The 27,486-nt window shown below is 43.2% G+C and overlaps 1 protein-coding gene across 1 annotated transcript in view; it reads right to left on the reverse strand.

Annotated features, from left to right (window-relative positions):
• SLC45A2 (solute carrier family 45 member 2) overlaps positions 1–27,486 on the reverse strand; it is a 164,345-nt gene that overhangs the window by 17,591 nt on the left and 119,268 nt on the right. Inside the window, exon 6 of the mRNA XM_073543902.1 lies at positions 23,573–23,778. Coding sequence (XP_073400003.1) covers positions 23,573–23,778 — 206 coding nt within the window. The remainder of the gene's footprint in view (positions 1–23,572; positions 23,779–27,486) is intronic.

The following is a 27,486-nucleotide window of genomic DNA, read 5'->3' on the forward strand; positions in this document are numbered from 1 at the left end:
GCCAATACTTTTGTCTGGCCCATTTTTGGAGTTTTGTGTGAAATGATCAATGTTTTGCTTTTTGCTTCATTCTCTTTTGTGTTTTTTCATTTAAGACAAATTAAATGAAGATAATAATACCAAAGAATTTGTGTTTGCAATAATTTTCAGGAAGAAACTGAGTATTATCTGACAGAATTGCAGGGGTGTCAATACTTTTGGCCACAACTGTAGAAGTAAGTCAGCCCTTCATAAGATTCACAATTTACTTTGAGTTATTTGCTTTGTTGTCAAATTAGAAGACATGAGTTCTCAGCTTACATCAGGTCGAGTGGTTCAAGCACTTCTCCAGCCTTCTTTGTACTAGGTTTTCTTTAAAAAAAACATTCTTTGTCATCACAAAGCAATCTATTTTTCTATGAACTGGCTTGAGGCTAATGTGATTCTAGAATTTCATAGTCATCATCAATATTGTGCATTGTAGCCCCCAAATTATATCTAAAGTGTGAAGAACAGGAGAATGGAGCATACCATGATGCACTCATTGGTTTGAGGTGTAATAACTAGATTTAGTTAATATTAAACATTTCTACCTTTAAATATTTTCTCATATACTACTGACACAAACTGGTTAACATCAAAGGTAATCCATGCTCTACTACCCCCTTGACCACTAGATGGAGGAGGTTGATGTCCATGCCCTTCTTGCTCCTGTTCACGTCACTCCATATCTGATAAAGTTTATGACATGCTCATTGGAAATCAAGGGTCAGTGATGTAGAATGAGATTACCACATGGAAACCTTCAAGGTCCAAGAGATATGTCACTCATTAAAGTGCGTCCCAGACTCACAGATATATCATATTGTTTAAACATATGAAAGTGAAAATCCGAATGTGGATCCACCATAAGATCCTAGGTCCAAAATGCTTCCACTCTGGTCCCCGAAATGCAGGTTTACAAGGAGGTCTGTGCACTATGTTCCTAAACTACAGGATATACCAAAATGGCTGCCACCTTTTGTGATGTCACTTCCTGCTTTGCAGCTATTGGTTGAAACTGATTCATAGACTTCCTGCATCACCTGCCTCTTGGCAAAAGCTCTAAACACAATACTGAAATCTCACTGGTCAAAAGCTAGAGGAAGCAGCTGAAGCTATAATCAAAATGGGTTCTCGATGACTTAATAATTACTAATGCTCCATCCTAGGAGAATTTATCAATATTTAATTTGCAGGACTTTGATCATTGAGATTAGCACAAAGATGGTGTTTCCTTCATTCTCAAGTGTTGAAGTCTGTCTTGTTAATGAAAAGAGGTTGTTCGATTGGAACAAGTTATCCACCATTCATAAGGTAGGCAACAACTTTTAGATTGGTGATTGTCTAAAGGGTGGGACCTTCTATGCTCACCAGAAAGGGACTCGTATACCCATAAGAGTGAAGCAGTCGTGCGCATGCTCAAGTGCCAGAGCACTGTACTCTGATTTCTCCAGCAGCACCATAGGTAATAAGTAAAATTGTGGTCAACCATGCACACTGCAGCTCCATTCTACCGGAGATAAAAGAGCCATGTTTTGATAGGCACCCAACAGAGTCAGACTCACACTCTCCTTGGAGTTGTACAAGACTGAACTGGCCATCAACATCATATTGGTTGGAGTCTCATTCTCAGCACCACTGAAAATTAGTCGACTGCAAGAGCCGCGGCACTCTACCGAGTGACTGGGAAATGTTATGATGAGTCACCGAAGGAGGAAAAACCAAAATACTAGCTAAGTCCAGAAAAACCAGAGAGGTTGGCAGCTATCGAATTGCAGACCCCTGAACCTATCCACAACAACTAGCAGTAGCCGTGGGGGGTTCCTACGGTGCCCTAGACCCCTCGATCACAGCCGGACAACTACATAGCCTAAAGACAGAAAGGGGAAAAACTAAACTGCCCCAGAGCAGACCCCAAAGCAATAGGCAGCCCCCAACATATAATGACGGTGAAGCAAGATGAAAACACTAACACAGATAGAAAGATAGGTTGAGCAAATGATGGGGCCCAAGCTAACTAAATAGGACAGGATAGGAAAGCCGCTGTCTGCCATCCGCAAAAACCCTATCCAAAATGTGCCAACCGACTGATAGGAAAAACAGGCCCTGAAGTCGCTAGGCTTCAAAAGACTACATCAGCACTCAGGTATATTCTGAAGACAGAGCAAAAGATCAACAGATCAGAGACAAAAATGGAATTCAGCTCACCCCCGGCCGGGGATGGCAGAACTACCAAAAAACAAGGCAAAACAAAATCAAAACTGAAGTGTACAAAGCAGAGCAGAAAAACTTAGCTTTGAGACGCAGGAATCAGACTGGTCTCCAAGAATCCAGCAGGAAAATCACCAGCCAGGAAGAAGGGCGTCGGCAGCCTTATATCCAGTCCTCAATTCCAGCCACCCAGTCATCATCTAGCTGCCCAGGTGTTTGGTAATCAGCCTCACTACCTTCCTTCACCAGAGGAGGGAGTTCATCAGACCTCAACGGTGAAGGGAAAAATGAACTCACAACAGGGAACTTGATACAGTGACTAGTAGTACAGCCCACTGCAAAATCAAGCAAATGGGACTGGTCTGTAATACCAGGTACGGGCAAAATATACAGCAGTATTCCCCCCTTCCCTGAGCTAAAGGAAGGCTGGATAAACCCATTGTGATGCTTTTCGGATAAATCTCCAACATCAACATTTTCTATTAGTTCTTTTAGGCTTCTAGCAATAGCGATCTAACGGAACAAGAATATTCTTGTAGTTTTATGTATTGCACAATGAGTCTGGCACCTATTTTTTTTAGATTAAACACAGTAAATTTCACCATTATATCCAAACGCCACATGTGAGCTTTGGGAATAAAAAAAAAGATTTTATAAAAGCTGTATGGGCTTGAAGCGAAAATATGACCTATTTCCCCTGACTGAACAGCGAGCTACCTGGCGGCCATGCTGTCTAGATGAAGTTACATTGATCGCCTGTCGTAGAGAAACAGATTAATCTCAGTATTAACGGGCAAACACCAATTTCAAAGGCTGAACAGTGTCAAGGATGGAAGGAAGAAAGATTTGTTAAAGGTCATTTCAAATCCATCTGTCCCGTTTATATGAATGCTTATATACAGTTGTGGCCAAAAGTATTGACACCCCTGCAGTTCTGTCAGATAATACTCAGTTTCTTCCTGAAAATGATTGCAAACACAAATTCTTTGGTATTATCTTCATTTAATTTGTCTTAAATGAAAAAACACAAAAAGAATTGTCCTAAAGCCAAATTGTATATAATTCCACACCAAACATAAAAAGGAGGGTGGACAAAAGTATTGGCACTGTTTGAAAAATCATGTGATGCTTCTCTAATTTGTGTAATTAACAGCACCTGTAACTTACCTGTGGCACCTAACAGGTGTTGGCAATAACTAAATCACACTTGCAGCCAGTTGACATTGACGTGCTGCTCCAAACTCCTGGAGCAGCACGTCCACGCTGAGCTTTCCTCCCATCTCTCATATAACCTGCTCTTTGACAATCTACAATCTGGTTTCCGACCCCATCACTCCACTGAGACAGCCCTGACCAAAATTACTAACGACCTACTTACAGCCAAAGCGAATGGACGATACTCTATACTCCTCCTTCTAGACCTGTCCTCTGCCTTCGGCACAGTTGACCACTGCCTCCTACTACAGATCCTCTCTTCCTTTGGCATCAAAGACCTTGCCCTATCCTGGATCTCCTCATACCTCTCTAACCGCACATTCGGCGTCTCCCATTCCCACACTAACTCCTCAGCCTACCCTCTCTCTGTTGGAGTCCCCCAAGGCTGTGTTCTAGGACCCGTATTCTTCTCAATCTATACACTTGGCCTAGGGCAACTCATAGTCCCACGGATTCCAGTACCACCTTTATGCCGATGATACCCAGATCTACCTCTCTGGTCAGGATGTCACCTCTCTGCTCTCCAAAATCCCGGAGTGTCTATCAGCCATATCCTCCTCCTTCTCCTCCCGTTTCCTCAAACTGAATGTGGACAAATCTGAACTGATCATCTTTCCCCCATTTCACAGTTCTTCCTTACCTGACCTATCTATAACAATTGACGACATCACGCTTTCCCCCGTACCGGAGGTCCGCTGCCTCGGAGTAACCCTTGACTCTGCCCTGTCTGTTATGAATGAGTCACCATAGGAGGCAAAAACAGAAATACTAGCTAAGTCCAGAAAACCAGAGAAGTTGGCAGCTATCGGATTGCAGACCCCTGAAATTATCAACAACAACTAGCAGTAGCCATGGGGGGTTCGTACGGTGCCCTAGACCCCTCGATCACAGCTGGAGAACTAAATAGCCTAAAGACAGAAAGGGAAATCTAAACTGCCCCAGAGCAGACCCCAAAGTAATAGGCGGCCCCCAACATATAATGACGGTGAAACAAGATGAAAAAACACTCACACAGACAGAAAGATAGGCTGAGCAAATGATGGGGCCCAAGCTAACTAAATAGGACAGGATAGAAAAGCTGCTGTCTGCAATCCGCCAAAACCCTATCAAAACAAGAGCCAACAGACTGATAGGGAAAAAAGCCCTGAAGACGCTAGGCTTCAAAAAGACTATATCAGTACTCAGGTATTTTCTGAAGACAGAGCAAAAAGGAATTCAGCTCACCCCAGCAGGGAATGGCAGAAATCCAGAAAAACAAGGCAAAACAAAACCAAAACACAAATGCAAAAAGCAGAGCAGAAAACTTAGCTTTTGAGGAGCAGGAATCAGACTGGTCTCCTAGAATCCCTCTGAGAAATCACCAGCAAGGCAGAAGGGCGTCGGCTGCCTTATATCCAGTCAGCAATTCCAGTCACCCAGTCATCATCATCCTGCTCAGGTGCTTGGTAATTAGCCTCACTATCTTCCTTCACCAGAAGAGGGAGTTCATCAGACCTCAATGGTGAAGGGGAAAATGAACTCACAACACCTGTCCTTCATACGGCACATCCAAGCTCTCACCACTTCCTGCCGCCTCCAGCTCAAAAATATTTCCAGAATCCGTCCCTTCATCAACCCTCACTCTACTAAAATGCTTGTGCATGCCCTTATCATCTCCCGTCTTGACTACTGCAACATCCTTTTCTGTGGCCTCCCTGCTAACACCCTTGCACCTCTCCAGTCCATCCTTAACTCTGCTGCCCAACTAATTCATCTCTCTCCTCGCTACTCATCCGATTCTCCCCTCTGCAAATCTCTTCACTGGCTCCCACTCCCTCAGCAAATCCATTTCAAATTACTAAAACTGACCTACAAGGTCATCTATAATCTGTCTCCTCCATATATCTCTGAATTAATCTCCGGATATCTTCCCTCACGTAATCTCTGATCTTCCCAAGACCTCCTTCTCTCCTCCACACTTATTCGCTCCTCACTCAACTGCCTCCAAGACTTCTCCTGAATAGCCGCCATCCTCTGGAATTCTTTGCCCCAACACGTCTGGCTATCAACCACACTTGAATCCTTCAGACGGAACCTGAAAACCCATCTCTTCAGGAAAGCTTACAGCCTGCAATGATCCCCGCTGCCCCCTCACCATCACTGGAGCTGCTACAACCCCCCAACCTACTGTCTCCTTCCCCACCATCCTGTAGAATGTAAGCCCGAAAGGGCAGGGTCCTCTCTCCCCTCTATATCAGTCTGTGATTGTTAGTTTGTTTACTGTAAGTGATATCTGTAATTTGTATGTAACCCCTTCTCATGTACAGCACCGTGGAATCAATGGCGCTATATAAATAATTAATAATAATAATGACTCTCTAAAAATTTGGAGAGTGAACCATAATGGCCTATTAAAAATTTGTAGATCAGGATGCATAATGACTCTCTAAAAAATTGAAGAGTATCCAGTTCAAATTACTAACACTGACCTACAAGGCCATCTATAACCTGTCTCCTCGTATATATCTGAACTAATCTCTCGATACCTTCCCTCACGTAATCTCCGGTCCTCCCAAGACCTCCTTCTCTCCTCCACACTTATAAGCTCCTCACCCAACTGCCTCCAAGACTTCTCCCGAATAGCCCCCATCCTCTTAAATTTTTTGCCCCAACACGTCCGACTATCAACCACATTCAGATCCTTCAGACGGAACCTGAAAACCCACCTCTTCAGGAAAGCCTACAGCCTGCTGCCTCTTCACCACTACCGGAGCTACCACCTCACCATCACCAGAGCTGCTGCAACCGTCTGACCTACTGTCTCCTTCCCCACCATCTTGTAGAATGTAAGCCCGCAAGGGCAGGGTCATTTCCCCCCTGTATCAGTCTGTGATTGCTAGTTTGTTTACTGTAAGTGATATCTGTAATTTGTATGTAAAGGCCCCGTCACACACAGCGATCTCGCTAGCGAGATTGATGATTTTGTGACACATCAGCGATCTCACCAGCGAGATCGCTGTGTGTGACGGGGATCAGCGACCGGCCTCCCTGCCGGTTATCGCTGATCGTGCAGCATCGGCCAGGGCCGTTTTTCGATCGATGGTCTCCCGCTGGCCAGCGCGCATTGCTGCGTGTGGCAGCGAGAGACCAGCGATGCTGGACGCTGGTTTCTAATGGAAACATCGTGCATCCAGGAGCCGCGGCTCCTGGATACCCACTGTTTACCTTGGAAACTGGCGTACATGCTGGTTTCCAAGGTAAACAGTGGGTATCCAGGAGCAGCGGCTACTGGATACCCGACGTTTACATTAGAAACCTGCGTCGCTGATCCTGATTTCTGGGGCTGTCTTGTGACAGCTCACCAGCGATCAGCCTAACGATGTCCCAGCGATCCCATCATGTCGGATCGTTGGTGGGATCGCTGGGAACATCGTTATGTGTAATGGGGGCTTAACCCCTTCTCATGTGCAGCACCATGGAATCTATGGTGCTATATAAATAATAATAATAACAATAATGGCCCATTAAAAATTTGTAGACCGTGATGCATAATGACCCTCTAAAAATTTGGAAAGAGCACCATAAAACGACTGTCTAAAAAGTTTGACACTACTGTGAAACTTCGAACGGCTCATTAAATCATTTATGGAGCCTTTGATTGCTCCAAACCATTGACTCGGACAACTGTGGTAATCCTACAGCTAATACAATCAGAATAATAGAATGTTAGAGTTGGAAGGCACCTCAAAGGTCATCGTGTCCAACCCGCGGCTCAATGCAGGAGTCACTAAACATTTCTCAGACAGAGGTCTGTCCAGCCTATGCTTGAAGACTTCCATTGAAGGAGAACTCACCACCTCTCGTGGCAGCCTGTTCCACTCATTAATCACCCTTATTGTCAAAAACTGTTTCTGTTATCTAATCTATATCTTCTCCCTTTCAGTTTCATTCCATTGCTTTTCGTGTTTCCATGTGCAAATGAGAATAAGGAAGATCACTGGTGGTGTGGATAGTACCCTCAGTAGCACAAGCAACCATCTTCTGTTTCTCCTCATTATAACCCAATCCGCGATTAGAAGATGAGATGATCCTGGGTTGGGTAGTATCATCCGGAGTTCTATCTTCACCTGGTCGACATGCATCATGCAAAGCTTGCTCTTTAATTGTTAGCAGCGAGCGTTTGAGTAGACATAGAAGCAGGATGGTTATGCTGATTATGGCATTATCGCCGATCACCATCTTGGTTGATTCCGCAAAAGGTTTGGAGAATGTCACAGATGTCAGCCATGCCCACTGTTATGTGCAGAGGCTGAGCAGAACACCGATGGGCGTGTTGTAGCTGGTGTTCAACTACTGCCCTCTGCTGCTCACAAAGTGTTGCCAATATATATAGTAAAGAGTTCCAGTGCATGGTCACATCGCACACCAGTAAGCTGGCACGTGCAAACGCTGCAGCAGTTTTGCCATGCCGGCGGCAGATGCAACTGACTTGTAGAAATGGTGCACACACGGCGTACCTTCACAAGTAGCTCAGGCAAGTCAGGGTAGGTTTTCACAAACTGCTGATTAAGATGAGCACATGGGCCAGGCACGGTACGTGTGCGAGCTTGCCAAGCTTCAGAGCCGACACCAGGTTACAGCAATTATCACACACAACCATGCCTGGTTGTAGGTTCAGCGGCGAGAGCCACAGATCTGTCTGCTCTGTTATACCTTGCAACAATTCTGCGCTGTTTGTCACCTAAGTAGAGTAGTTTCAGCAGAACCTGTTGCCTCTTCACGAAGGCAGTGCTGCAGTGCTTCCAGCTTGTGACTCATATGGATGACAGTTCGGAGACAGAGGATGAGGAGGAGGAGGAGGGGGTGCAGTAACTGGTATAGGAGGTGGAGGAAACCTTAATGGAACTAGAGCCTGCAATCCTTGCCGTCAGTAGCACGTTTGCTGTCCCAAGGCCTGACCCAGTCCCGTCCTCCACTAGGTTCACCCAGTGTGCCATGGAGGAAATGGCGTCCCTGGCCACAAACACTTGTCCACATGCCAGTCGTTAAGTGGACCTTACCAGTAACTGCATTGGTAAGGGCACAGGTGATGTTATGGAACACGTGCTGGTGTAAGGTGGGAACGGCACACCAGGAAAAGACGATGAAAAACAAGTACTGAGGGATGGCCGCCGCCATGAAGCTGTGGAAAGACTCGTTTTCCACAAGCATAAATGGCAACATTTCCAAGGCAAGCAGTCTGTAAATGTACCCGTTTAGAGTTTGTGAGGGTGGCTGGGTTTTTTCACTTGTGTTCCAAGGCCTGACGAAGAGATAGCTGAAAGCTTCGCTGGGACAAGGAAGTGGACGTGGTTGTTGATAGTGCTTGCAAATGTGCAACAATAGGTGCAAGATGGGAAGCATCCACACCTGTGCCATGGACAGGGGATTGGCAAGGAAACAGAACAAGGAAAAAGGCTGTGTTGTAACCTGCAAACACCGATTGTGGACACAGGTGTTCAACCCACCTAGTCGAGCACTTTGAAGACATGTGCCTGAGCATGCTGGTGCGGGTAAAACTGGTAGGGGTCAGGCCTCTGCTGATATTGGTAAAGCACAGGCTGCAAAAGACCATTTGTTTATCTTTCACTAATTTCTTAAAAAGCGTCAAACTGAGCAAAACCTAAAGCCCCCGTTACACACTGCGATATCGCTAGCAATATCGCTGTAAAGTCACCGATTTTGTGACGTTGCAGCGATATTGCTAGCGATATCGCTGCATGTGATACTTACCTCCAACCGGCTCCCCCGCTGGTTATCGCTGATCGCGCGAGAAGCTCCTGGATCATTTCTCGTCGGGCGCTTCCTGCGGCGCCGACGAGCGACGCGTGGAGCCGGGCGGGAGGACGCAGGATCGCCGCGTCTGACAGGTAAGTAGCGACCCCCGTCCCCTGCGATGTCGCTGGTGAGATCTGCCTGTGTGGCAGCTCACTAGCGACCACCTAGCGATGCACCAGCAATCCTGACCGCGTCATATCGCTGGTCGGGATCGCTGGTGCATCGCTAGGTGTAATGGTACCCTAACCCTTGGCCTGGGAACTTCACACATCTGGGTGCACTGGTAAACAGTTGTACACCTTCTCCCTATGGCCACCCCTCTGCCTCTTCCTGCCTGTTGCAGTGCTTCGGATCCTTCCCCCTCTGCACTTCTGGCCTCGCTTTGCATAGCACCTTCCCAAGTTGGGTAAGTAACTTCATCACCCACCACCTCATCTTCCACTTACACACATTGGTCTTTCTGACTTCTTGACTTCACAACACCACTTGTTGGCAAATGTGTAATTATCCTCTACCTCTTGAGACACCAATTGCCATTCCCCACCATCATCTTCTACTCACCATGGGTGCTCAAATATTTGGGCATCACTCCACATGAGCTCCTTGTTTCCCTCTTGAAACCTGCAGGGTGAGAGGCCAGAATCAATAAATGGAAATGATTCCTTGTCTCTTGGGAGTTGTCATGGTGAGGGGAAGGAGGATCAGACTGAGCATTTTGTGGTTCAGACTCTTCGCTAGTGAGACTGGACTATGTAGAAGACTGGGTGGTGCAGGGAAACATACTAGAAGGATTATCTGCTAGCCAATCGACCACCTGTTTGCACTGTTCTGGCTTCAAAAGTGGTGTCCCGCACTCCCCTGCAAAATGAGAAAGGAAGCTAGGTCTCATAGATGAGCATGTTTGCTGTGCTCCCGCAGCAAACATAGTTTTACACGGCCCATGCCCTCAGCGTGCCCCATCAGCAGCATGTCCACTTCCCCATTCCTTACTGCACCTCTTGTGTATTTTAAATGAGGTATATATGCCTGCAAACTTTACTGTATTAATAGAGAAAAACAAATGTTTGCCCTGACAAGCATGGTCTTAAAATGGTGCAGCAATGGTACAATATACCAATCCTGAAAAAGTAGTATTAAACCCCACCCAGATGCCTCTAACCCTAAACTTTCTCTCCACTGAATGCAGGTAACAGCGGTTTTTACTACATAACAAAATATTTAGCCCTGAAAAGAACTGTTGTTTTAATGCTGCAGGAGCGGTATATAAGTACTCCTATAGCAATATTGTACACCCTGACTATATTGCCCTCCCATAACACTGTCCCTGAACCGATTCCTGAACACACTATACCGAGTATCACGTCACTGAGTCTGACGCGATGAGGCTGGCAAATCACACCAATGCCAGTAGCCAACATGACTATGACATTATCGTGCAATCCACGCATGTTCTCTGGCTGTCTAATAGGTGCCAAGGATGCGGAGCATTGACTCAAGCATGGCGCTCGAGCACCTGAAATACTCGATTGAGTGCCGTGAATGCCCGAGCATCCCAGTGCTTGATTGAGTATCGAGCATGCTCCCTCATCACTAACCTGTATATTAGTCCATTCTACTGTATATGATCACCATAGAGGGAAGCATATAGAGCCATTCTTGAAGCTCTGTACTTGATTTTCATCTCAGGGGGTAGAGGTAGTTTGGAACCTTAGACTCTGCAAAGCAACCAGAACATATATATGCTTATGTATCTAAAGGAAAACAATGTGGTGCCTTCTCACAATTCCCTGTCTTCTGCCCTTTGAAACTTCTTGTTCACCTTCTCTGCAGTCTTCCATTGATTCCTTCTGGGTGTTCTCCTTTGCAAAAGAAGAGGGGATTCCATGGTAAGGTTTAACAGAAATTATCAGAGGAGAAGAACCCTAGGGAGGGGTAAGGGGAAGGTTGAAGCAGAAAAGGACAACCAGGAAGAGTGTCAAGGATAAGTCTGCAGAGGAGGAGTATAACCAGGAAGGGATAAGAAGAAGACTACAGAAGAGGAGGATAGACAGGAAGAAACAAGAAGTTGGAGGGGAGGAGGCACACAGAGGATGACAAAGAGAATCTGCAGAGGAGGAGGACAGTCGGGGAGGAGCAAAAAAAAAAATACAGGAGGACAACACCAAGAGAGAAACAAGAAGCAGCTATAGATGAGGACGACACCAGAAAAGTTGCAGTGGAGGATCACACCCAAGGAAGGACAAAGAGAAGTTGCAGAAGAAGGACAACACTCAAAAAGGGACAAGAGGAACCTCAGCTTCACATTGTCCAACTTGAGTTGTCCTCCTCCTTTGTAGTTTTTATATTGTCCCTTTGGGAATTTCCCCTTCGGTAATCCTCTCTTGTTCCACCTAATTGTCCTCCCTCCTTGCTTGAAGGCCCTTGTTCCTCTGTAGGTGTGCTCCTCCGAATCCTCTGCAGCCTTTTCCTTATACATCCTCGGGTATCATCCATTATGAATTGATGCTAGAAGTCCTCCTACTTTGCAGTCTTGCCTCTGTCCCTTCTTGAGTTTCTTCCTCTTTAATCCTACTTGCTCCACTTTAGTGTTCTCCCTTAAGTCCTTTTTTTTTGTCCTTGACTATCTTACCCTGGCAGGTAAATACAAGTGGTTTGTCAATCTGTACTGAGCACTAGTTAGATAATAAAGACCTGTGATTACAGCAAAGACCCCAACTCAAGCGATAAGTAACAGTGTTGGAAAAAAATGGCTCTCTCCAGCAGCCCCATAGAAAGTTAATGGATAAGTAATAACTTATTTTTCCTGGAATACTTCTTTAATGTTCTCAATCTGGAAATGGAGATCAACTTGTTTGTTACAGAAATCTATTATCCATTTTTCTCAGTTTCCTTTAGGATATGGTGACCATTCAGCAGCACAGTTGAAATAAAAAGTCTTCACAGTCATGATAAAATGTCAGGTTTTTGTCATGTAATAAAGAAAATCAGAAAAAGAATCATTTTCAGAACTTCTCCACCTTGAATATCCTCGATAATCTGCACAAATCCATTGAGAAACAGACTAAAATCATTTTAACAAGAAAAAAAAAATAAACCTGAAATGTGATTGTATAAGTGTGAACACTGTCCCATAATAGACGATGTGGCTGTGTTCAGAGTAAGTCAATCACATTTACACTCATGTTACACAGTGGTACACGGCTGTCATCATTTAAAGGGATTCTGATTAATACCATATAAAGTTTATCTGTTCTTGTAGGGTTCAAACATTTTCTAAGTTGCATTTTACAGCATAAGCTGGAAACCACTTGCAACATAGCAACGGGACGTCATTGTTAAAAGTTACCAGCTAGGAGAAGGGTACAACATAATTACAAGGTATTAGAGGTGATCATGAAGTGGCTAAAATTTGGCAAGACAGTGACATTACCTCGTATTTGTTTATATAATTCATAATAGGCATGTTTGGCACATCACTAAAAGAACACCATACTCACAGTTAAGCATCTTGGAAGCACCATATTGCTTTGGGGCTGTTTTTCAGCAGCTGTAATTGAGGTTTTAGTCAAGGTGGAGGGAATTATGAACAGTTTCAAGTGCTAGTATATTTTGCTACAAAATCTTCAGGTTTCTGCTAAAAAGTTGAAAATGAAGAGGAATTTCACATGACAACAAACCTAAGCGACCTCCAAATCAGGAAAAGAATGGCTTCACCAAAGGAAAATCACAGTTTTGGAATGGTCCAGCCAGAGTGAAGACCTGAATCCTAGTGACAATATGTGGGTGACCTGAGGATGATGCTGTTCTCAGGACATTAGGAGCAAAGATTGCAATTCTAGATGTGCCATGTGCTAATGGATTCGTACCCCAAAAGGCTGAATGTTGAAGTACCCTTTGAATTTATTAAACTAATACTTTAGTATAACGGTGTGCATAGTTATGCAAACACGTTATATTCTTTGTTTCTTATCCCAAAAAAGATTTCAGTTTATTTTTCAATGGATTTGTACAGATTACGGGTGACATTACAGATTGAAAAAGTTCTGAAATGATTCTTCTTGGTATGATTTTTTCCGTGACAAAAGTCTTGCATTTTAACCTGGGTGTGTAGACTTTTTTTTTGCCCAGTGTACATACGGTATGCCTCATCGAAAAATATAAATACTGATACATGGGGGTTAAAAATTGAATTTCAACTTTTTTTTAAAGCTCAGTCAATGCTTTTTTTATGAGCTCACAGTCCGATTAGAGACTGTACTCACCTCCGTGCCTAGGTAGCAGACACACCAAGGCTCACAGTACTGAACGACACATGGACCCAGTTACAGATTTTAGGATGGGGGAGCTTCTAAATATGTCGATGTTTATGAGCCACTCTATATTTTATTACCAATTTGTAAAGTTCACCTACAGTTAGGACCAGATATATTTAAACAGTGGCAGAATCTCCCTGATTTCAGCTCTGCAGGCCACTATTTTGGATTTGGTTGAATCTGAGCAGAAAGTAATGTTCAGTACACTTCAGAATTCAGCCAGCTGTTTCTGTCTTCAGTCACATCATCAATAAACACTAGAGACCCGGTGTCATTGAAAGTAATGCATGCCCGCACCATCCCACCGCCTCCGCCATGTGTTACAGAGGATGTGCTGTGCTTTGGATCAAGAGGTGTTCCAAGGCTTGCCTATACTTTCTTCTTATCATCATTCTGGTACAGGTTGATCTTAGTTTAATCTGTCCAAATAATGCTTTTCCAGAACTGGACTGACATCCAGATTTTTTTTTTTTGGCAAAGTCTAATCTGACCTTTCTATTTAAAGGTAATGGTTTCCACCTTGTGGTTAACTCTGCATTTGCTCCCATGAAGTCTTTTCTTTATAGTAGACATAGATACTGAAACATCTGGTTCCTATGGATGTTGTGATGGTTTTTTTTTCTTCATCATGGAAAGGATTCTGCAATCATCCACCCCCCTGTTGTCTTCTGTGGACGTCCAGGCCTCTTTGGAGTGCCCAATCTCACCAGTGTACTCTATTTTTGCAGAATGTACCAAACTGTTGATTTGACCACTCCTAACATTTCTGATCTCTCTCTGATCTATTTCTTCTTTTTTTCCATCCTAATGATAGTCTGTTTCACTTCCATTGAGAGATTCTTTGCCGAAAGTTGTGGGTTCACAGCAACAGCTTCCAAATGCAAATGCCATACCTGGAATCAGCTCCAGACAGTTTACCTGCTTAGTTGATGATGGATTAACAAGGTAAAAGCTCATGCAGCCCTTTAAAGAGCTTTTAAGATAAATGTCCACTCACTTTTGGTCCATTTAAAAAAGAGGCAGCTCCGTATCAAACAGCTGTAATTCCTAAACCCTTACTCTGATTATGATGTCAATACCCTCAAATTAAACCCGAGAGTCTGCACTTTAAGCCCATATTTATTATACAACTCTATCATGAATACGTTATGGTAAACAACTAAAATGCCAAAACTTGTGTCACTGTCTAAGTGTTTCTGGACCCAACTGTATGTCCAAACTTGATCTATTTTACAAATAGACTAGACCATGGGCACACTTTTCGATATGTTCTTGGTAGTCCCTGAAAAGGGCACAGCTGTCATTACAGCTTTGGTTACGGTTTCTTAAGCTGCTCAGTACATAAAGACTATAATTTACAGATTTTGACACCAGAGGCTCTATAATCATAGAGCAGTGTATCGCGCACATGGTCGGATCGACCATCCCTGAAGAAGGCAAAATGTAATGTTTTTCTTTAAATCCAAAGTGAAGGTCCAAAAGCATGCATCAACCTGCCACATAAAAGTTCATGCAGCCTGCGTACACATATTATCACCCATGTATAAAACTGTGGGTCGATTATCAAACACTCTCCGTTTCTGGAAAAATATTACCGCTAATCACATTAGTGATGATTAGCCTTTGAAGACCTGGCAGCAGAAATAATGATTTTCCTCAATTTATGAAGGCGATTTTGTATTCATTCCATTCTCTCTGCAATCTTTCCTCGTTTGCATATTTTTGCCAAGCGTCTATTGTTAATGGCTGCGACGGTAAGAAAGGGAACAGGACAAAACATTAGAAGAATTCACAACAAGGAACCCTATCGAATAGTTTCAGGGTAAACTGGATATACGACTTTCATTCCAAATTAATGACACGTCTCCAGATAACGGCCTTTGTTAGCAAACACGTCAACTGGCACATTAGCGAGCCCGGCCGAACATCAAAATACAACAGCTACTTTCAACTTTATCCTCACAACGGCATTCAGCCGACTTTTAGAAAGACATTCTAAGCCTCGAGGACACAGACAGTTTTTGTTTTTGTTTTTTACATTTTTCGTTCTTTCGTTTCGTTTTTAATTTTTCCATCGACGCAGCTTGAATTTTTACGAGACAACATGGAATTTCTCTAACCCACCCCAAAGACCGAGCCTGTGAAGGCTTTACCCTCTTCTTTTCAGAGCTATTTTTCATTTTTGTGCTTTGGTTTATTTTTCCTTCTTGTTATAAATGGAGTTATGAATTGTATCAATCAAAGACTTAGGTTATTTGAAGACCAACCGTGGCCTCTACATGCGAACCGCCAGATAGATAAAACATTGTGTGTGTATAAAAAAAGAATTAGCAAATAGCTGGCAATTCTTAGTAGGTAAAACACAATGACCCATTGCTAACACCAAGGTACTAAACCATAGGTGAAAAAAGGCTCTCAGAAGCCCGGACACTTCGACTCCTCAGCTATAAGGGAGCCAAAATGACATAATAAAAAAACAATATTTTTATGTTATCTTTAGAATAATCTAAGCTTGACACAATCCATGGATAGATCCATGACCGGGAAGCATATTGGCATCTGTGGGAAAAATTGCAAAACCGTTGTGTTCACTGTCAACCCAGTGAAATGTAACATCACCCCGAATTCTGGATATATCATACTCGTGTGGTGTACGTATTTTCTGGAAGATGACAGCAATATTGTTTTGTCAGGAGACTCCCAGGGGAAAATAAGAAATTAGGGCCAAAAGTGGGTTAATATTGAATCTAATCAGCCATCCCTTTCTTAATGAGGGGGTCTGGTGTACCCCTTTATTAACATCTCATCTACTGAAAATCTGGGCAAGACCCAAAAAGAAGCAATGTGCATAGATCGGTCCATACTTCCCACAATGTTCTCCTCTGCCAAAAGTTCTCACAGATGCAATGTGTAAGAAGTAACTTTAATTTTGTCCCTTTTATTTTATACTGTTTTTGTCTTTTTTTTTGGTCTTTTCATATTGCTGCTTGAAATGTAGCCAAAATACTGAAGGAGAGTACAGCTTTGTTATGTTACCCTGTGTAAGGTGCAAGAAGAGTATCAGGTTCCCTATCAAATCATATAGAAAACCCCATATATACATAAATATGAGGAAAAGGAAGAGATCCACAGATAATATTAAAATAGTTACATTTTATTAAGGAAAAATGGTAAAAACACAAAATATAAAAAAGCACACACTATAAAAAGCCCACAATATAAAAAGCAGTAATACCGTAGGGGACACTAGGCAAAGAAGAAGCTGGTGGTGAAACGCGCGTCGGAGTGAGGGGACACTTAGGCACTAACCTCTTGGCAGCCCTACACAGGTTGCTATTATTCCTCTCACTTATTGTTCTGTCTAATGTCTGACAAATAGGATTATTTTAACGGCTATTGCCGTATCTACTCATAATTGTGTCAGCATATGGTGGATATTACTTTAGTCATAATACTTTTACCTGGGTTGCATCCCAGTCACAATAAAGTGGTGATTTTGGGCATGGAGGTAAATTTATATGGAAGGGAGTCACCATGCCATCCATAGTGTATCCCTTTTGATTTCTTAGTATCCTTCTATAACCTTCCACATTCATATTTTTTTCTGCCCTTTCTTTTGCTCAGCATCCCCTAAGGTATTACTTCTTTTTTATATTGTGTGTTTTTTACTATTTATATTTTTTTAGATTGTGTGCTTTTACCATTTATCCTTAATAAAATTTAACTATTTTAATATTATCGGTGAATCTCTTCCTTTTCCCTACATTTATGTATATATGGGTTTGTTGTTATATATTGGATAAAGTGCCTCCCCCTACTTAGGGGGAGGCATTATCCCTATCAAATCTGCAAGTAGTGGTTGTAAAAAAGTGTGGTGTCGATGTGTGCACTGACTGTGGGGTGACTTATCTCATTTTCAGCCAATTGGAATAGGTGAGTGGGTGTGGGTAGCGGAGTCCCTCCCTTTACCGTCAAAACTAAGGTCACGTGTGCAGCAAGTGGGTGGTGTTCATCATGACATTCCACTTCTTCCAAGACTCTACTTATTTATATTTTATTAGCTTTTAAAAAAAATATTTGCTTTACAGAAAAAAAACTGGTGGTGATACCAACCATTTTTTGTTGTTTTTTTTTACTGTAGTATTTATTGATACATACTGTGTAATGTTTTTACTGCAGTTTTTGTGGGAAAGGGCGTGATCCCCCCCCCCAAAAAAAAAATAAAAATCAGCAATTCTGGCCTTTATTATTTTTTTTCTTTGCAGGATTTACCATGATGTGATCAGACTTTTCCGATACAGTGGTACCAAATGTTTTGGTTTTTTTTTCGAAATTGGTTAAAAGGGAGGTAATTTTAGGTTTTATAGTTTTTTTAATTTTAACTACGGTAAATCTTTTTTATCTCTTGAAGGATCTTGAATCTGTAATTGATTTCTTTTACTATATATTGCAGTACATTGGTATTTCAGAATATCAGGTCTGCCTTCTATTTTGCAGATGGGCAGTGTGAGGAGATATTTTGGAGAGGCACAGTATAAGGAGTTATTGTGCAGAAGGGTAATGTGGGGGGAGATTTTTCCTGAGAGGCAGTGGGGGGATATTTTGCAGAGGGGCAGTGCGGGGGGGTGATATTTTGCAGAGGGGCAGTGTGCGAGGAATATTTTGCAGAGAGTAGTGTGCGTGGGATATTTTGCAGATCGCAGTGTGCGTAGGACATTTTGGAGAGGTGCAATCTGTGGGGTATGTTTTGGAGAGGGGTAGTGTGCGGGGAGACATTTTGGAGAAGGTCAGTGTGGGGGGATATTTTGGAGAAGGTCAATGTGGGGGGATATTTTGGAGAAAGGACAGTGTGGGGGGATATTTTGGAGAAAGGACAGTGTGGGGGGATATTTTGTATAGAAAGCACAGGCAATTATTTATTCACGTACTCAGCGTGGGATATATCTTAACTTATGGGGCAGTATGATGATACATACATTTTTAGGGGCACAGTGACAGGAATTGATGCAGGAGACAGAGAAGAGGGGAAGTCTGCAGAGACGAGCTCTGGGCATGAAATCTTATCATGGCCTCTATGCTACATTAAAGGGAATCTGTCACCCCATTATTGGCTTACAAGATGCGGCCACCGCCATCAGGGGCTTATCTACAACATTCTGTAATGCTGTAGAAAAGCCCCCGATGTAACCTGAAAGATAAGAAAAACAAGTTAGATTATACTCACCCGGGAATCCGGTCCGGTCCGGTCCGGCGCCTCCCATCTTCTAGAGATGACGTCCTCCTTCTTACTTCTGCCGCGTCTCCTGCGCAGGCGTACTATATCTGCCCTGTTGAGGGCAGAGTAAAGTACTGCAGTGCGCAGGCGCCGGACCTCTCTGACCTTTCCCGGCGCCTGCCCACTGCAGGCGGGAGGGACACGTCTCCGCGAGGCGGGAGGGACACGGTCTCCGCGAGGAACACAGTCTCCTTGAGGAAGACACGATGATTTTCCTTACTTGATCAGTGTACTGATACGCCTTTTCAACACATTTGAAAACTTTCAATCTACGGCAAACTGAATTTCAAAAGATTCTCTCATCTCTAGGTAATGGAGGAGAACCACTAACATCTGATGGATGTCCACATTTTATCTCCAGTTAATTTTGTCTAAAATATCCATCCATATTCTGCAAATAGTCTACTTCGCTTCTTTTTATCCTTTTCCACTAAACCCATGTATTCATTGCACTTGGCAGGGCCGGTGACATCTGCTCAGTGCGATCTGTAGACATAATAACTGGATGGAGGAATAAACAGAATTATTTTATTTTCAGTACTCTAAATGCTAATCTCATCTCCAGACCTGTCTGTGGTCTCGTGGAGAGGACTGTCCTGTGGGAAGGGAGATGAAAGGCAGGAGAGGGAGCAAAGCTAATGGAAGGAGATAGCTTTACTAACGAACAAGTCTGGAGCAGAGGAGAACCAGCTCACATACTGATAACGTAATGTCAGGCCAAAATATAAGGGACTAAAATCCAGGAAAATCCCTTTAATTTAGCATTTAAGAATTTGGAAACTAAAATGTACATTGATATGTGCAAAGTTTTCCATGTCAATTTCGCAGCAGAAAAAAAAAAAATTTCTTAAATGCTGCAAATTTCCGATAAATGCACGCACAGTGTATTTGGCGCAGATCTTTGGTGCAGTGCTCATTCACACGTCCGATTTTCTCGTACAAGTGCAAACCATGTGTTACACAGATATCACTTATACCTGTCATTGTCTTTAGGGCCATTCAAGTGATTGTGATTTTTCACGGACCGTGTGGTCCTTGGAAAATAGTGGAGTCATGTCAGATTGTGATCCGAGGAACAGATCAAAATCGGCAATGCAAGTAGGTGGTTCCATGAAATAAAAAAAATGGGATCTCATTTGCATGACATCCAAGTGCTGTCTGATTTTCATGGACTGTCAGAAAAGAAAAAAGTGGAGAATATTTAATTTTTGCTCCATGCAAAAGAAAAACTAATGACGCTCTTGTAAGGGGAAGGAACTAACTAGGCATGTCTCCTCTGTGAATGGTCCGGAACCGTCGGGGCTGTCACCTATATTGCGGGGTAGAAAGCTTGAGACTCCAGACTGTACTCTGTGTTTGAGAAAAGGGGGTGTGGTTAAGTGGACAGATCTGCAGCGCGTGAGTGACCAGACAGTTTGGGCGGGAACTTCGGGTGCACAGGACGCCTGTGAGGTAAAATCAGCTGAGACGCAGAGCTTGGGATGGCAGAGCGCCTTGACAGGAGACTGTCGACTGTGTACCGCTCAGACACCGCTGTTCCAGCCGACATCACTGCCCTCGCTGAGACCGCTGACACAGCCGACAACTCTGCCACAGCCGCCCCCGCTGACAGTACTGACGGTGAGAGACAAGGACTGTGAACGGGACTTAGACGTGCGTCGATTCAGCACAGTGAACCAGGCTGCCCATTGTAAACTGTGTTTGGGCAGTTCTGCAAATCACCGTACTGTTGGGGCACTCTCCGCTGAGAAAAAAGACATTTCCTTCTTCATCGCTTCATCTTCTGGACCCAAGACCTGCATCAGGATCCCGAGGAGTCACCGTCATCGTCAGGACCACAAGAGGACACCGCCATCATCAGGATATATTATACCAGCTTCTGGTCTCAGGTTTTTGTTCTTCTTCTGGTTCTAGTTCTGCCCATGGAGGTTCAGGGCATTCGTAATCTTCATCTTCACTAGTGAATGATAGACGATTCTCAGGAGCATCGTGCTCTTTTTTGTCTATTTGTATAGGGTCTCTAGACACGCAGGCTGGGGTGTAACATGTTTCCGTCCATAATACAAGTTGGAGCATCATCGGCCCCCTTGGGCTGAATTTCATAGACAGGACTTTCAGAACTGATTCGCCGCCGTACACGATACAGTGCATCCTCCCACCGATGATCCAACTTGTCTCGAGGACGTTTTTCTCTAACTAGTACCCGGTCTCCGACATGTAGAGCTGTCCCCCCGTACAGGAGCCATCTCGGGTGCTCCAACTCTGGAAACTGGGTTTCCACTAGACGATGTAGAGTCTGCAATCGATGACGGTGTTCTCGGACCCAGGTGGACACCCCCGTCCGTGGGTAGTCCTCCTCCAGGTCCAGCTCAAGTTCAGTGATCTCTTTTCCTGGCCTGACAAAAAGTATAGTATAGGGCGTGTATCCTGTGGTGCAATGTCCCCAATTATTGTACACCCACACTAGTTCTGCTACAAATTCCAGCCAACGGGCCTTCTGATCTTCTTCTAAGGTCCCCAACATTTGAATAAGGGTTTGATTGAACCATTCACATGCTCCATTGCCTTGAGGGTGGTAAGGGATCGTATGAGATTTCTCAATTCCATACAGAGGGTGTAACTCCTCCATGACTCACCCTAAGAAGCAGGCTCCTTGGTCTGAGCGTATTCTTTTCGGGCGGGGTCGCCCGCAGTTAACATCATTCCATTGCGGCCCAGGTCTTTACCGCAGACCTTAATCTGCATCCGTGCCACCCCTGCGACCGGGATAGGCAGTTGATTGGCAGCCGTCAACTTGATCACTTGATTGCCCCCACTCAGGCCTTTTGGCTTCTGGGAACTGTCTTTTAAAGTATGTCTCAGGCATCGTGGTTACTCGGGAGCCCATGTCTACCAGACAGCGTACGGTCTGTCCATCTATTTTGGCCCATACTAATGTGCTGTCCAACACTAAGTTGTTGGGACTATTGGTGCTCCTTTCGGGCTGTTCTGGCTCTGGGTGACGTCCCCCAGCCTCAGAGCCTCTTAGTTTAACGGGCGACGCTGTAATGGCCACCCACGTAGCGGGCAGGCCCGGAACATATGTCCTAATTCTCCACAGAGGTAACACATTGAGGGCTCTTCCCGACGAGATCCTCTCCCACCCTAACGTGGTTCTCAGAGGGTTTTGCTTCCGGGGGTATGCAACGAGGTCACCTTCCTTTTAGTTTCGGTCAGATCCTCCCTCATGGATCTCTTTCCATAAATCTTCCACCCATCCTGATTCAGTAGCTGCATTCACAGCCGCCTCCCCACTCCAGACCTTCGCCATCGGGACTGGCACCCCCTGCTCCTGTTCACGCACATGCACCTTGCTGCCCACCTCTGCAAAGGTCATTTGTGGGTTAACACACAAACGTTCTAGCAGGGCTTGCATAAGCAACGCATTTCCCATGCCGGCCACTAATTGGTCTTGTAACTCCACATCAGTCGGCCCTACTCCCAAGCCATCTTTTCTGACTATGGCAGTGTGAATTTCTTGCAACGTGTTCATATACTGGGTCACCATCTCCCTCTCGCTTTAACCCCGACTAAATAGCCGCATACGTAATTTCCCTACATCAGTGGGATCCCCGTGAGTCTCCTCCAGTATTTGTAATACTTTGTCATGGGTATCTCGTTCCCGGGGGTGGGCGGTCGCAACATTACTGAATCCCTCGCCTCCCCATCTAAAGCCATCATGGTGACCTCTGCCTGCAAGGCAGGAACCATAGGGTGCATTCTCATCATTCCTTTTATATGCTCAGTCCAGCTCCATAACATGGTGTTATTTCCATTAAATATCGGAAGGTTATTTAACATTGCCCCAAGAGAGATACTGGATCTAGGGACCTCCCCAAATGCTTGGTCTGCCATGTCCATATGTGAGGACTGCATCCTGTCGATTACGGGCAGCCCAGTTCGCTGTGTCGATTCGACACACGCCTAAGTCCAATTCACAGACGGTCAGTGCTGTCGACAGGGGGGGCGGCTGTGGCAGAGTTGTCAGCTGCGTCAGCGGTCTCAGCGAGGGCAGAGATGTCAGCGGGGACAGTGGTGTCTCAGCGGTACTCAGTTGGTAGTCTGTCAAATCGCTCTGCCGTCCCAGGCTCTACTCTACTCTACTCAGTCGCCTCTCAGCTGATTTTACCTCACAGGTCTCTCTCGCGCTCGACGTTCCCGCTCAAACGGTTTGAATCCTCGCGCGCGAACCTTCTCTCAGCTTGGCCACGCCCCCTTCGCTCAAGTACAGGGAGCGGTCATGTGCTTTAAGGTTTTCCCCCTGCGACTTAGGTGACAGCCCAGACGGTTCCGGACCCATCATGGAGGAGACATGTCTAACTAGTTCCTCCCCCTTACACAAGAACACAAAACTCTTTGGATTCCCTTATAGATAAGGCAGGCATGATTAAATATTCTCTCGAAAACAAAGTAAAATGCAATTAAAAAGTTGTAAGAAGCTCAAAATTGTCCCTCACATCCAAAAAAAACAAGACAACTCCATCAATTGAAAAATAAAACTGGTCACAAAAAAAAACCTATTTTTTTACCCACATTTTACCCACCCCTAACTTCAACAGATTACAGATGATTGCTGGGGGTGCAAACAACAGTGCATTGCTAATGAAACCTTTGCACAAAAGTGGAGAACTCCTTGAAGATATTCATTTTACTATTGAGTTTGAGCCACAAAAACTCAAAAATGACTTCAGTCATAAATTACCTCTTCTTCTCTGTGGTACTCGGAGATCAGGTTAAATGGCACAGTATACAGAGTACTCGACATCACCCCAAACATCGAACACAGGACCAGCGTGGAGTAAACGTTGGGGAACAATCCTATGAAGCCCGTTCCTAATCCAAACAGGAGGTAGCCGACAAAATAAAGACCCTTTAATCCAATGAATGGTAGAAGTGCCTTCTGGAGGTCTACAAAAAACGGATAAAAAAGAAAAAAAAAAATCTAATTAGCTACAGAATATACACTTTTATAAATAGAAGTAAAAAGGATGGCGGATTAGCTCTTCCCAATTTAGTTAATTACTATTATTCTAGTTTGATTAAACAATCCCTTTTTTGGATTAATACACATAATATTCCAGCATGGGTAGAAATTGAGAGATTTCAAGTAAAAAATATTCCGTTGCTAAGATCGATCTTGGATTGTCTCACGTCTTCAACTCCAATGCAATACGATTCCCCAACAATTTCAGCCACTTTGATGGCATGGAAACAATTGGCCAAGCCTCAAATTCAGAAAAATAAAAATCAGAGATACGAGCAGCTTAAGAATGTTTCTTTGAGTTTTTTTGGCTTACTAATTAACAAAGAACTACAGACTTCTTGGAAAAAATCCAATATTAAAATAGTAGGTGATTTACATAATGGTAAAAAATTTAAAAACAACAAAACTCTAGTCTCTCAATTTGGATTTTCTCCTTTGGATTTAATTCTTTTATCTTCACTTAAGAAACAGATCTTGAAATTCTTGAGAAAGAAATCATACATTGCTGAGGCTACTAGCCGACTGTTATGTAATCATGAGAATAAATTTTACTGGAAAATGAGTAGTATTTGTGAGTTTTTAAATAACCCTGAAATTACAGAGAAAACATTATTCATGACAAATTGGGAGAAAGATTTGAATGTACAGATCACTCTAGAACAGTGGAAACAAGCCTTTCAATTTACATATTCATCTAATATATGTGCTTCCTTGCATGAGTCATACTACAAGTTGGTTTCTAGGTGGTACTTTACCCCTATGAGACTAGCTAGAATCTTTCCAGGTAAGTCTCCCGACTGTTGGAAAGAATGTGGTTTTCCAGGTACCCTGCTACATGTATTTTGGGAATGCCCTAAGATTAAACCATTGTGGTTAGAAATATTCAAAATAGTCGAAATATTGACCAAACAAAAAATTTCTATGTCTCCACAAATGGCATTATTATCTATAGATATTGATATACTTCATCCTTCTTACATTCGACAGTTATTCATTTATTTTTGATAACTAAAAATGCCATTGCGTCTTTGTGGAATGAAAATGCAATTCCTAAGGTGAGCGACATTTTGGACAAAATGTCGCTGCATTACTTGTATGAGAAAAGTCATGCTTTGGCGAACGACTGTTTTGTAAAATTTGACAAAAGATGGAGATTTTGGGCTGATTTTGCCTCTGGTATAGATACGTCTTGAATTTTATTTGTTCTCCTTCCATGGTATAACTAACAAAATAACATAACAAATTTAAAACTTGTTTGAACAAATATATCCTCTCTAATGAATACAGAATTGAGATACTTATATTACTGTTAGTATATTATTATATCCCATTGGATGTCAGTATATATAAATATATTACTGTTAGTTTAAATATTTAAACTGTTTTTAAGATGGCCCTACTGGTTATTTTGAAACGATCTCTTACTGTTATATTGTAATATACTGTAATATGATGACGACACAATATTACTGTTAATATTTAAAATTCAATAAAGTTTGTTGAAAAGAATATACACTTTTACATATCCAGAATTTGTGAATTGACAACTTAGCATTTAGTTTTCTAACAGTTCTTCAAAAGATTTGTGGAGACAATTTTTCAGAAATCATTGGGTGTTGTAAATTCTAAAATGAGGACAAATTAAAAGGTTTTTTTTTACTCCACAGAGAGATGGATTTTGGAAACAGGTGTCTCCATGTAAAATAGACTTCAAAAAGTGTCCTCAAATACACTGTCAAAGAAATAAAGGGAACACTTAAACAACAGAATATAACTCCAAGTAAATCAAACTTCTGTGAAATCAAACTGTCCACTTAGGAAGCAACACTGATTGACAATCAATTACACTTGCTGTTGTGCAAATGGAATAGACAACAGATGGAAATTATTGGCAATTATCAAGACACCCTCAATAAAGGAGTGGTTCTGCAGGTGGGGACCACAGACCACATCTCAGTACCAATGCTTTCTGGCTGATGTTTTGGTCACTTTTGAATTTTGGTTGTGCTTTCACACTCGTGGTAGCATGAAACGGACTCTACAACCCACACAAGAGGCTCAGCTAGTGCAGCTCATCCAGGATGGCACATCAATGCGAGCTGTGTCAAGAAGGTTTGCTGTGTCTGTCAGCGTAGTGTCCAGAGGCGCTACCAGGAGACAGGCCAGTACACCAGGAGACGTGGAGGGGACCATAGGAGGGCAACCTCAGCCTTTGTGCAAGGAGGAACAGGAGGAGCACTGCCAGAGCCCTACAAAATGACCTCCAGCAGGCCACAACTGTGCATGTGTCTGCACAAAGGGTTAGAAACCAAATTCATGAGGATGGTTTGAGTGCCCGACGTCCACAGATGGTGGTTGTGCTCTGAAGTTGCTTGTAACATGCCAAATATTCCGCCGGATCCAGAAGAAGACTGTTCGGGGCATCACAGGAACTAGAAAAATAACAGAACTGGGAGCTTCACAAGATGAACCTGTGGTTCACCATAAAAGGTTAGAGTTGAAAGGGTCTTCCTGGGTCATCGTGTCCAACCTCCTGCTCAATGCAGGATTCACTAAACCATAAAATGACTGTCTAAAAAGTTTGACACTACAGTGAAACTGCGAATGGCTCATTAAATCAGTTATGGAGCATTTTATCGCTCCAAACCATTGACTCATAGAATAATAGAATGTTAGAGTTGGAAGGGACCTCAAAGGTCATCATGTCCAACCCCCGGCTCAATGCAGGATTCACTAAATCATCTCAGACAGATGTCTGTCCAGCCTCTGAAAACTACAATTGAAGGAGAGCTCACCACCTCTTGTGGCAGCCTGTTCCACTCATTGATCACACTCACTGACAAAAAGCTTTTTCTAATATCTAATCTGTATCTTCTCCCTTTCAGTTTCATTCCATTGCTTCTCAAAACAGATGTGACACAGGACAAAAAGTCTGTTAGAAAACATCCTCGTGTAAAAAAAAAAAAAAAATAATAGAGTTCTGAGATCGGTACGGTAAATTTGTATTCTTTCATTGATGCACCAATTCGAGGGTTTGTTATTTTTGCTTGGGGAGCTGAAATTTTTATTGATACCATTTGTGGAACAAAGGTGGAGACCAAAAAAAGAAATGGAAATTTGGGGTTTAAACGTTTTTTTTTTTTTATTCTGATGTTTAACATGCAGTTTAAACAGTTGGCTATTTTAATAGCTCCGACTTTTAAAGACAATGCTAAATGTATATTTTTTATTTATTTTTGAACGGGAAAAAGAAAAAAGTGATTTGCACTTTAACTTTTTTAAATATTACTTTTTAGTGCTCTTAGGAGGGGACAAGAACCTATCGATTGCCCTATACATTGCAATACTGATCTCCTACGAGGCCTTGCCACAGTTTGAGCTTCACATGGTGGTGATGGGCGCCATTGGCTAATGGGTGCCAAAGATTGACAGGAGCATCTAAATGTTCACACAAGAGCATCCGGAGGTAGCGTCAATCACTGCTGTTACAGGCAGATGATGGCTGTATAACGCAGCTGACACCCATGGAATGGTACTGGCTCAGGAGCTGAGCCCGCTTCATATCAGTGCACTGGACATACTAATACGTCCTCTGTCCAGAAGTGGTTAAAAATATCAAGATATATTAATAT

This window comes from Dendrobates tinctorius, unplaced genomic scaffold, assembly GCF_039654945.1.
Source record: "Dendrobates tinctorius isolate UK_male_01 unplaced genomic scaffold, ASM3965494v1 ptg000135l, whole genome shotgun sequence".
Taxonomy (NCBI): Eukaryota; Metazoa; Chordata; class Amphibia; order Anura; family Dendrobatidae; genus Dendrobates; species Dendrobates tinctorius.